Source organism: Rhinolophus sinicus, linkage group LG04 (assembly GCF_036562045.2).
Source record: "Rhinolophus sinicus isolate RSC01 linkage group LG04, ASM3656204v1, whole genome shotgun sequence".
NCBI lineage: Eukaryota > Metazoa > Chordata > Mammalia > Chiroptera > Rhinolophidae > Rhinolophus > Rhinolophus sinicus.
In genome coordinates, this window is record NC_133754.1 from 147,565,413 (window position 1) to 147,578,148 (window position 12,736).

General features: G+C 44.3%; 1 protein-coding gene across 7 annotated transcripts in view; it reads right to left on the minus strand.

Annotated features, from left to right (window-relative positions):
* Nucleotides 1-11,059, minus strand: part of PRUNE2 (prune homolog 2 with BCH domain) — a 229,908-nt gene extending 218,849 nt beyond the window's left edge. For 3 of the 7 annotated variants that reach the window (XM_074330578.1, XM_074330576.1, XM_019736654.2), the window contains exon 1: nucleotides 10,532-11,055. In XM_074330578.1, coding sequence (XP_074186679.1) covers nucleotides 10,532-10,567 — 36 coding nt within the window. In that variant the 5' untranslated portion in view covers nucleotides 10,568-11,055. Of the gene's footprint in view, nucleotides 1-10,531 lie in introns of all 7 variants that reach the window. The other 4 variants (XM_074330579.1, XM_074330577.1, XM_074330575.1 and 1 more) reach the window with 4 other exon arrangements.
* Between the last annotated feature and the right edge of the window lie 1,677 nt (nucleotides 11,060-12,736).

Sequence of the window (12,736 nt, forward strand, 5' to 3'; positions counted from 1 at the left end):
GGGAGTAGCTGGGCACCTGTCCTCTCAGACATACCTGTGGCAGGGAGCAGCTGACCTGTCCACCTGCTGTGACACTTCTGTCTTCGCTGAGCCAGGTGCCAGTCTGGCCAGCACCACCACCCATTTGCTAAAGAATATGTGTGTGAAGAGTGCAAAGATGAACAAAACTGTTTTCTGTGCGTGCAGGATGAACTTAGGCCTCAGCTCTTCCTTCTTTTACATTCCGGAGAGTAAGAAGCAAGCATGCACCTAGCTCTTTTGCACCCTTTAATTCATTGACAGATAATTTTTCACAGCAAAACAATTGGACCTTATTGAATTAATGGGCTTCTTAAAAATAAAAAATAAAAAGCGACTCATCCTAAACATCTTGTCTTTTCCCCGGAAGGAAAGAAATGGTTCGTGTTCATGGGAACCAGTCTATAAAAACCTTTCAAATAATTGAAAGTCCATCAGCAGCCTGCCCCCCCCCCCCCCACCTTTGGCTGTTCTTAGGGATCTTCTGTTACAGGCCCACGGTCATTACTGCAGCTTTGCTGTGGGGTCCAGAACCAGGTTTAGTTCCAGCCTCAGGAGGGTTGTGGGGAGCAGGGTTCTCACATCCTGTACATGCCTCAGGCCTATTTATGCCTCCCCACGTCAGACTCACATTTTTAGCATCATCACTGTCCATTCTGACTCCTGACTCACTAAAACATGACATTTCACATATCTGGCTTCACTCAAGAACAAGGTCTCTGATACAAGGGACTTTTCCAGGCCACCAAAGCTTACCCTCCATGTAACAATTTCTTTTCTATTTTCTTTTTCTGTTTTAATTATCTAAGTTGGAAATTTTTCAGAAGTTGCTTGAGTACCCCCACCTTTCTCCTTAAATAGGACATTGAGCTTAAATGATCTTTCTTCCTTGATTCTTCAAGGTCATTACTGTGAACATCAGTGAAGTGCTTTACCTCACTGATGTTATGGCCCCCCGAGTCTGTGCAGATATTTAGGACTATTGATCACCACACCAGAGGGAATGGCACTTATTGAGGGCCTGGATCACTTCTTATGGGTTCTGTTTGATTTGGGTTTTGTTTGTGCAATTCCTCCATTGCAAACTATCAGCAATTACAGCCTTTGGTAACCTCTCCTTCCATGACTCTCCTCTGACAAAACCAAGCTTGTGAGTATTCTGTCAAAGTGCAAATTAGGTAACCACGATGATGATGACAGCTAACATCAGTGTATCTTTGCTGTGTTCCTAACATTCTCTGAATGATTTACAGGTATTATCTCACGAAGAGGCTCAGGGAATTTTCCTGTAAGAAAAGAACTAATTATAAAGATATGCTCTCAATAGGCAACTTTAGTTGCCTGAAGCAAAGCCGTTTTTGTGTAATTCCCAGTTTTCAGGAGACTTTGGGATGGCTTCTGTTGCAGATAAATGAACTCTAGACACAAGAACTTTTGCTCTTGCAACTCATTCCATCCTGGGTTTTCTTCTATGTCTGACCACTCTTCAAACTTGCTTCCCCTGACTCTTTCTATTCTTGTCTTTTCTCCTATTTCCCCTCCAATGCCACCTCCACCTTGCTTCTTTCCTTTCTCCCCCTTTTCCTATATATGTCTGGAGTATAACCAGCAGTTTTCTGGGGCTCTACTAAGCCAGAGGACTTGAAAGCCAAAGTGGGCTCCACGCAACTGAGAGCTGAGTCCTAACGCCAGTACCTCGCCTTGCTGCTGTGTCACCTGGGGGGGAACTCACTCCACATCACAATCAATCGATCAATCAATCATTTATTCAAAGTAATCCTTACAGTCTCCAGCAAGACAGGGGCAACAATGAAGAAATCGGCAAAACCAAAAGTTGTGCTCGCAATCTTGATGGCAAATAAGGGGCAACTTCTAACTTCTTAAAAAATGCATTCTTACTAAAAATTCACTAAATGTGCACAACATATCTGGTCACCCTAAAAGCTAGGCATGCACCCTACCTTCTAAATAGTTTATCAGTCTTTTATTTTCCTTTCACATAGGCATACAGTGAGGCAATTCTCCCAATTTATTCAACCAAATCATAGACAGCCCAACACCACAGTATTCTCATAGCAGGGTCTCAATACTATTGGCTGACTATTGGCTGACTACTCAGTTACCCAACACAGAGAAATGAATTTCTCTTGGGTCAAAGTGAACTTTCCTCCCAACCCTCCTATAAACCTGTCAAATTGTTCACTTTTTATTTAAAAACAATTAAATGTTCTAGGAGAGCTGGTGGGAAAAGGTATGTATGGATGAAGGAGAGGGCCATGGAATTGCAGTCAGGTGATTTGGGAACAAAGTCTCGCTCTTCTCTCTATTGGTTACGGGAACTTGGGCCGCCTCCTTGCCTCAATGAGCCTCAGTCTCCTCAACTGCAAAAGGAGAATAATAGCTACCTCACACGACCATTGTGGCAATTAAATGTAAAAATGTATCTCTTTGAGTTAAAACACGAATTCGACAAATTTTACTTGAACCAAAGGGAGCTAAGGATTGTCCCTGTTTCTACGAATGTAAATAAGACTTCCTGGCTCTCTTGTCCATCAGGGCTCTTTTCATGCTTTTATTACTGTGGATGGAGAATATATTCTCATCTTAGTACACGTACACTTGCAACAGCCCTAAGAGGGGAGTGCTATTATTGTTCTCATTTCACAGATGAGGAAACCAAGACTCAGCAAAGCATAAGTAACTAAAGTTGCCTGACTAGTGAGTAAAACTGGCGACATCAGGCTGTGAAATTAGGTATCTGGCTCCAGAGCCCATACTATTCGCCACCATGCCATATAGCATTTAGGGGAAAGAAGTGAAGAGGACAACAGCATCTCTAAGGTTTCCTCTAAATCCAAAAATGCTCTCTGAGATTCTTCCTGTTAGGGATGGAAGCTTTTATTACAGGTTGTCTCATGGTTTCCAGGTTATGGGGCTCAGGTATAGAAATGTGTGGTCCTTGCTGCTCCCAGGGAAGTCACCAATCACTAAGGGTGAGAGCACAAATATGAGTTTGATTTATCAATGTCTACTTTCAGCTACTTGTTTTGATGCCCCCACATGATATTCCAATTACTAAAAAGCCTAATTCTCAAATGTGAGTAGATGAACTCTGAATTAGACAAGACCTATCGTCAAAATACAAGTATATTCAAGATCATATACATTCCAATCAGTCTTACAATAAAAACTAGTCTCATTATTTTGTAGTAACATTTAGTGTGAAGTACATAACTATGTGCAAAGTGCTGTGTGGTACTTTGACCTTAATGTTTCTCACCTCTAGTCAACCAACCTGGATTCCTGCATACTGTTGCCTGCCCTCCTTCAGATTCAGAATTCTGGGAGTATACAGCTGTTCATCCACTTACTCATTTTTATTCAGCCACTACCATGTGTTACACTTTGTGCAAGACTCTTGCCTTATGACTTCATTCATTCTAAAAGCACTTTCTCTTTTTGTGCTTAACACAGTCATGGCTCATGGTCCCAAGAAGCATGAAATGTGCAGCAGCTCCAAAGGATTGGATGCTGGATAAACTGACTGGTATGTTTGCTCCTTGCCCATGGACTGGTGCCCACAGGCTGAGAGAATATCTTCCCCCCATCTTTTTCTAAGGAACAGACTTAAATCTGACCTGACAGGAAATGGAGTAAAGAAGATCTGCATGCAGCGAGCGGTTCATTAAGATTGACAGCAAGGTCCGAACTGATATAGCCTGTGCTGCTGGTTTACGAACGTCATCAGTATTGACAAAACTGTAGAGAATTTCCATCGGATCTATGACAGCAAGGGTGGCTTTGCTGTTTATGGTACTACACCTGAGGAAGCCAAGTACAGGCTGTGCAAAGTAAGAAAGATCTTTGTAGGCATCAAAGAAATGCCTTTGTGAGCCATCATCTGGTGGCCTCTGATGCTGGAACTATCACTACCCTGATCCCCTCATTAAAGTGAATACCACTATGCAGACTGATTTGGAGACTGGCAAGATTACCGATGTCAACAAGTGTGACACTGTTAACTTGTGTACGGTAATGGGGGTGCTAACTTGGGAAGAACTGGTGTGATCACCAACAGACATCCTGGTTCTTTTGATGGGGTTCAGGTAAAGGATGTCAATGGCAACATCTCTGCCACCCAGCTCTCCAACGTTTTTGTTATTGCAAAGGCAACAAACCATGGATTTTTCTTTCCTGAGGGAAAGGTATTGCCTCACCCTTGCTGAGGAGAGAGACATGAGACTGGCAGCCAAACAGAGCAGTGAAGTGACTTCTGGGTAACATGTTTGGAAGGCCTCTGTACTTCAAAATAATATGATATGATTCATTGCCCCCCCACCCCCGCACACACACACAAAAGAAACCTACTTACTGAGCTTCAGGCTCTGAACCAGGCCCCAGAGAGACAATGGTGAGCAAAATCATACAGAGACCATAGTCCCTACTCTCATTAATCAAACAAACATGCCCAACAGAGACATAATGACGAGCTGAGATGCATGATCTAAAAACATTACATAAAATCCTGACTTAGACTCGTGAAGTGGGGGAGGTTGGGTGCAGAGGGATCATTCAGCAAAGTCATCCCTTGCTCTTCACCTAATCTTAAGAAGAGGTAGGAGTTATTTAAGCCAACTGGGGGCAGGAGGAGATGCCAGCAGAAGTTGGGCAGCAGACTGGGCCAGAGCCCAGGGTCAAGAGTGTTGTCTGTTCTCTTGGGAGCAAAGGCAGGAGTGGGAGAGGTGTGAAAGATGCTTTCACAATGATCTCCCTGGTAGCAGGGGGTAGTGGTTTGCAGGCAACCAACCAGTTAGCTGGCCATTGCTGCCATCCAGATGATTTAGTCATATCTGGGATATGATGGGTGGGGAGGGGTAGAGGAGAAGCAAGTTCCCAGTTGGAGAAACTGGATGACTAATAATGCTATTCACTGACATAAGGAACTTCAGAAAAGGACCAACTCGGAGGCAAACAGAGAGAAACAACCATTGTTTCAGGTTCTGTGCTATGGGCTGTAGGTACATTATTTTGGGTTTGTAACAAACCTGAAAGTGGGAATCATTATCACATTTTTCTGATTAAAAACCCAAGGCTGTGTTATCAGCTGAGATTTTCTAACCGAGCCTTCATGGGTCTGATTTTTCTGGATAATCTAGTGCCCAACTAACCTCCCAAAAGCTCTTAAGAAGAAAGATTACCTTTCCCTAGAAACCAAAGCCCAAAGCCACAGGGCTCAGAAAGAAATTGATCTGGGACATTGCTGAGATTTTGAGTAGGCTACTCTGGGACCCGTGGTAGGGCAGCCATGTATGATTGTGCAGGTTGTGCACTGAACAAACCCAGAGGGTGCCAATCATATCAAAGTCCATGTGAAAGCTCCCTGCTGAATATACCAGCACTGCCCCTCCCCAGTTTCTTTTCAAAGAAGAATCTAAACTCTACGACTTTCCCAGAAACCCCAGGGTTCAAAAAGAATCAACGGCCAAGGCAACACCATACACTTTACCTCTCTGGTCCCCAGATGTTCTTTGCAGCATTCATCCAGACCCAGGTATTCCTCCTTCACCATTTTCTCTGCTCCGCTAACACTCCAGGAAGGAGTGGAGGTAAGGAAAGTGTGATGCCTCCACCACCAAGACACCACCGCTTATAAGAGCTCCCCAGACTGGTACATCAAACCCAAAACAATGTTAATATCCACCCAAATACATGCTACATAGAAACAAAGAAGTTTCCATGACCAAAGCTGTCACCTTTTAACCTGGTTAACAAAAAATATTCCCCAAATCACTGACCGAAGGGTGTCCTCGCTCACCTGATCATGTCCTCCAAGACCCAAAACGTTGTCTGAATGGTAGTGACCAATTCTTTCCCTTTGAGGCAGACCAATCCAGTTTAGAAGATTTACACTGAAAAGGTCTGGGTCTTCTCCACAGGCCCTGAGGCTGGGGCAATCTCAGCTGCTGGTCTAGAAGTTTCTGCAGTGAGAAACGAAGCTGACTCCAGGACTAAAGCAATCAAGGGGCGGTGCCACATTCACAGAAGTGCTTTGGATTCCTGAGTTTCTTGCTTATGGATGCTCTGGCAAGAGGCACAGTCTCAAGTGCACCAGCTCTCACTTATGATGGGGACAGAGCTGATCCCGTGATCAGTGATCAGAATGAGCTCAGCTCCCCCAAATGAAAAATGCTCCGCCAGCATCTCCATCAAACTAGTCCTTACCACAGGAGCCCTTTGAAAGGTATGGAACATTCACTTTATAAAATGCTTTTTATTGACATGCACGACCTTCTTCCTATAAAGGAAATTAGGAAGAAGATCTTCCTCCCATTTGCAATCAAGATGATTACCCTGTAGACATGCTGCAGTGTTTTTCTTTCTTTTTTTAAACTCCATCTCCTCTATGAACTCTAATATGGTTGCTCATTAGAGTTTTGAATGTGCTTTCTTGTCTCTATGCCACATACCCCAGAGTATAAGCTGACTTTGAGGTCACCCAGAACTTTTCTTCTATAGACGCCCACGTATTGACCAATACCTCTGAACACATGAGCCCTTCACTTGCAGTTGTCACTGCTGAAGTGGCAGATGCATTCCCCACACTATAGTGGTGACCATGTCCCCACCCTGTCTTTGAAAACAGCATTCCTGGGGCATAGATAAGCCCTGTCTCCTTCCTGTGGCAGCTGACACTCCTGTCACACACACACACCCAAGGCTGGCTCATGACCTACATCTTAGGGCATGTGGGCTGCAGTGCCCCCCACCCTTGAGCAGCTGCTTGAATTGCATCAGCTGACAGGGTCTGGGCAGTTAGAGAAGCTCAGCAGCCAGTCTACCCAGTGTGGGGACTCTGGCTTCCTGCCAGCCAGAGCCCCAGGGCTCCGGGTTCTTATTTACCTCATTTTTCCCCCCAAAGTTCATGGAAACTTGGATCATTCACTGCCATCACAAAGCCATCTTGGCCTAAATATTTTTCTGAGCCGACCACTATGAAACTGGAGGATACTTCCTAAATTACAGCTTAGGGCAGGAAGCCCCCATTCCCTGCCTGCCTTCAATTTCTCTTACCATAGAAATAGTATAATTAAGAATGACTAAGGCACCACCAAAGTAGTGGTGGAACGAAAGACAGAAAACAAGGCAAAAACTTAAGGGTGGACCGGAACTATAGGATTTAATCGCTGTCCCTATTCCAGCTCAGAGTGGGCAAGTGGAGGAAAAGCCAGGTGGTTAATGGCAGGAGAAAAAGAAAATGTGTTTTCACTTGCATTCTAGCAGTGAGTGTCCAGATCAGAGATATAGCTGGGTTCTTACATGGGAGAGTGGACCCAGGCAACAAATGTCACCCTTTGATTATCATCTCTACTGCCTTGGGGTCTAGCTCTCATACTGCTTATTCTACTGTCTTGATCATTTTAATAACTGTGTCAGTTCCCTACTTGTCTTGAAGGTACCATTTCTGGAAGCTGTGCATGGCAGGAGTGACTATGTCCCTTGCTGCCCGTTCAGCTGATGTAGTTTTTTACAAAGAAGTGCCAGACACCCAAGCCTAGCGAGGCAGCGCCCCCCACCCCCCCAGAAGCATTTGAGCTCCAGGAGGGGATGATCCCTCTGAAGCCACACAAGGGGTTTCCTTTTGACATTTCTGATAAATTCCATCTATTCTCAGGAATTAAGGGTGGGTATCAGAAGGGGAGATTTAAGGAAAAGGGCGATGGGATTATGTCAATGAATCTGCCTCATTTTAAGGACTAGCAAAACCAGACTGGGATGGTAAACAGAATTGAGAGAGTGCTCTCCCAATTTCAGCAGAAATAAGCTCCAAAGTACATGAGAAAAATTCAACAACATCTTTTCCCCCTCAAAGATTTCTGCTCAATCCAAGGGCCTGGCCTAGAATGAGAGAGCATCTTCTCTCCTCACAATGACAAATGAATAATAAATGCTCCTAGTTGGGGGAAAAGTGGCACACAAACAATTTCTCCAAAGTCTTAATTATTGGAGATTTTATCTATGGCTAATAGCAATTCCATTTTGGAATTTTAAATTCTTTTGGTCTATTAAAATTAGCTAGTTCCAATAACGATGAGGTTATGTTAAAACTTTGGAAGGCATATTGGACTATTTTAAACCATTCAGAGATATATCACGCCTACAGAATAGCAAGGTAAGAAGTCAAGTAGGTAGGAAAAGACCTACTAAATAAACTTTCTTAGATATCACATAAATAAATCTGTATTAACTTCTAACAGAAAACAGCTTAAGAATAACACCTAAATTCTATCTAATTTGGCCTAATAAAGCTTAAGTGAAAACCAGCACAATAATTTTCTTCTCCTTAAAATGTTTTCCGAAAAATTAGCCTCATTTTTTGAAATCCTACCATTTTATTATGAATAAACTCACAACCGACTGCCATAAATATTGACTTAATGTTTTTCTCCTAAATAAAGGCTATATGCCCTCTAAAACAAACATTATCTCCTACTCCTATAATACTTGAATGCTCCATATTAAGTTAAAAAAAATTTACCTAGAAAATGTAATTTGTCAGGGAAAATATAACACCAAAATTGACCAAAACACCTTTGCTGTGGCTGAATATGGAAGGCTAATTGAGATCTCTAACAAGAAACCTATTTCAAGAAAAAAATAAAATTAGCAGTAATTGTTCTTTTGGCTAAAGCAGGAGACTGAGGAAAATATCTCATACAACAACATTTTTTCTTTGCCTGTCTTTTTTTTTTTTTTTTTAATGATGTGGAGCAATTGCTGGTTTAATGAAGGGACTCAGTAAATAAACTTACACGTGACTCTCAACTGATTACTCTGAAATAGGGACTTTTTCCATCCCAGTAATTGCTCTTCAGAAATGAAACACACCTCCTGCTCACATCAGACCCCACAATCTAAATGTTTAGTTTTAAAATAAATATTAGGGGAGTGGACCACAGATGCAGTCTAAAACTGCATTTATCATTAATCACCATTCATTTTCATCCCCAAAAAGATAAATAACTTGCCAAAATTGAGTTGTTGTTTTTTTTTTACTATTTCTCACTAATTATTAGGTAAAGAAAAGAGAGCACACTTATACTATCAGAAATGCAAGTGAGTTTCTGCAATCAGTATTTCCTTCCGTGTGATCATGGGAAACTCAAAAGGGAGTCAAGTCAGCAATAAACACAGAAATGATCATAAATTTTCTCAATTCTGAAATCCCCACAAACGCTAAAGTCTCTGAGAAGTTTAAGGTAGAAAAAATACTTATATTAGCATTAATCTACTTTAAAGGCCTTTTAAAAAATACTTACAGTTAAGTCATTTTAAGAATCACACTTTCCTCTGCACTCCCTTTGTTGTCAGTGGGTGAGTTACAGTAATAAGCCTGCAAATATCCTGCGTTGTGATTAAGAACTCTCCTTAATGCAGACTTTATATTTTGGCTTCTATAAAGGTTTAAAGGTGAACAGCACCATAAATTATGCATTTCCTCCTATGCCAGGCCCATAAAAGGTGCTTTCACTGCTCATTAAAGATATTGCTTCTAAACAGGCAGAGGCTTTTTTTTTAAGTGGTGAAACAAATATTTCCATTATGTTACTGTTCTGCTGGAGAGCCAAAACAACTTGGAACTAGGAAACAGCTAGAATCTGTAGTTCCAAAATGTGTAACAACTGTCAACATATACAGTAAAAACGCTGTTCACTCTTTGTACAGTGAAACAGTTAAACACAGCGACCAGCATGCTGGTCCCCTCCCAGGAGGACAACAGTCTGGCAAAATCCACATCACCAGCAACAGTTGGGGGCTTTCCCCTTCTCTCTCTGTCCCAAATTACAGATCTGCATAGGGACCAGAGAGATGAAATTCACACTGGAATATCCCCAACTCCTGCACTGGAGCAAGCTGCGTGAGGGATTTTGGGTAAACTGCGCCCGGGCACGTGTCCTTCCTAGTCAACAGCCTGACTGCTGCGCTTATGTTTTGCCACCACCTCCAGCTAACATCAGTTCTAAGGAATTCTTTTTTTCTTTTTTTCTTTTTTTTTCCTTTTACACTCACACTGCATCTGCAGAGGCTGGGCTCTTTCTCACAAGGAGCACCACACCCATTTATCCTCTAGCCCTAAGGAGAAAACTGCAGATTTGGCTGGATCCACCTCTCTCCAACCTCAGGCCAAAGGGACCAAAGCTGGGCACACAGCACACGACTTGAGCCAGGTTTGACCACCCCCAGCACAACAATTTGGCTGGCGATTGAGGAGGATTCTAGAGACAGACTGGCTGTTATAAGCACCAGAGTTCCAGAGATTCTTTCCAGGGGACAGCCCGCACACCCCGACAACTAAGTGGTAAAGTTGTTTCTTCCTCCTCTACTGCAGTGCCCTTTCCTCTCTTCAGCACACACCACACACACAGAGAGAGAAAGAGAGAGAGAGAGAGAGAGAGAGAGAGAGAGAGAGAGAGAGAGACCCAGGCACACACACAACCTGGCTTCCTCAACTTACCAGTTTAGACTTGGCGCGTTGCAAAAATTCTTCCATATCGTGGGGGGAGGTTTGGACCAGAGGCACCCGGAAGGGCACAGAAGAAGACCTCCGTCAAGGGGAGAGGAGTGGGCTCTCCGGGTAGTGGCCAGCCCGGGTGCAGCGACTTGCTGCTCCCTTCTGCCGCTCGGAGGAGGCTGAGGCTGTGCCTGCCCCCCGACTATCTCGTCCCAGGGCACACGCTCTGCCCCGCGCTCCGCCTTCCAGCTCGGGGCTCAGACTCTACCCTATTAAGGAAAGTGGGTGTGCCGCTGGGAGCCCCAGGGCGCGCTCCGCACGCTAGCTGGCAAGCGCCTGCCGGGCCGGAACTCCGGACCGGGACCGGGGGCGGGTGTATTGGGGGATGGCGAGGGGCTCCTCCGCCAATCACAGGGCCGTGCTGCGGCCTCCTGACGTGGTGCGCCTAAAGATGCTGCAACCATGGACAGCGCCCAGAAGTGAAAGCCAAGTGCAAGGGGCTGCTGCAGAGGGAGGCTCTGCCGCAGGCACCGCCACTGTCAGCCAGGGAGGTGGGAAGAGGGAGAGAGGGAAAAGAGGGCCCATGGAGAGCCACCACCCTCCCTCCCACCTCGGCCAGCGCCTCCCTGGCTGGCTGGCACGTTACAGAGAGCTCCAGCGGTCACTTAATGAGCTGGCTCTGCTGGCCTGGCCAGGGAATGCACTCAGCTAGATGGGGGGTTGGGGGTGGTGGCTGTTACTGCTGAGCTAATAGCAGTACGACCTTGATGGAAAATAATCAGAAGAGCAGGCTGGGAGATTGTGCTAGGCTGCATGTTTCCTCCTTCGCCTCAAAACATACCCACCCAGCCGCGGGCATCTGCAGTTCACCCAAACTGGGCCCCCTTGAGTTGGCCCTGAGGCTGATGCATAGATACAGCCTTCTGCAGTCCCCATCTACTCTTTGACATATACGCTCAGGAGAAGCTGGGGCAATAGAACCTTCTTATTGCATAAGGGTCTGCGTTTCCACAAGAGCCTCAGGCAATTTCTACGTGTGTTAAAGTTTAAGTACTTAACCGTATAGCTAAGGACTTTATTTTAAACCATGGAGTTTTTTGTGTGTGTACTCTCTACCCTTATCAGATCCAGAGATATTCCACCTCAAGCTTTCTTTTACATCTGGGCCTTTGTACATCTGACTGTAATACTCTTTTTATTCTCTCCCAACCCACACTGCCTGGCTAACACAGGCTTCAGTTGTCAGCTTAGAGAAGTGGTCTCAACCCTGACTGTACATTAAAATCATATTATAATCACCCAGGGCTTTAAAAATACTGGTCCCCATGCTTCATCACAGACCAATTGAATCAGGATCTCCAGGGGTGGGGTCACAGCTGTAAAAGTGCTCCAAGTGATTCTAATGTGCAGCCCATGTACGATCCTCTGGTTCTCAATGGTTCTCAAACTTTAGTGTGTGTCTGAACCACTTAGAGGTCTATTAAAACACAGATTTCTGGGGGCCTATAGGACATCAAGTGTACCCACATTCACGTCACAGGGGTACCAGAAGGAGAAGAGAGAAAGCTAAGAATTGAAAACCTATTTGAAGAAATTATGATGGAAAACTTTCCTAACCTGCCAAAGGAAATAGATGTACAAGCCCAGGAAGTGCTGAGAGGCCCAAACAAAATGAACCCACTTGGTATGGACCAAGACACATCATAATTAAAATGCCAAAGGTTAAAGACAAAGAAGAAAAAAAAACAGATTTCTGTGCCTCGTCCCCAGAATTTCAGGATTAATAGGTTTGGCTTAACGGGGCTGAGAATTTCCATTTTTCACAGTCTCCCAGTGTTTGCTCATGCTGCTGATCCAGGTACCGCACTTTGAGAATAACTGGCTTAAAAGTTATCTTCCTCCATGAAGCATCCCTGATGTACAGCTCCCTTTCCACCCCCAGATTGAGGCAGTTGCTCTTTCCATGTTCTCGCATAGCAACCTATATTTTCTACTCTTATATATTGCCTGATTACTTGTCACTACCAGGCTGTCAGGTCTATGAAAACAGGGACTCTGCCCATCTCATCATTGCTATATCCCCCACACAGTTCATGTCATATATAAATCCTCAATGAATATATTTTAGTGAACAAATGTACACATGGAAGGTTTTTTTTGCATTCTCTCTGTCTGTGTGTGTGTGAGAGAGAGAGAGAGAGAGAGAGA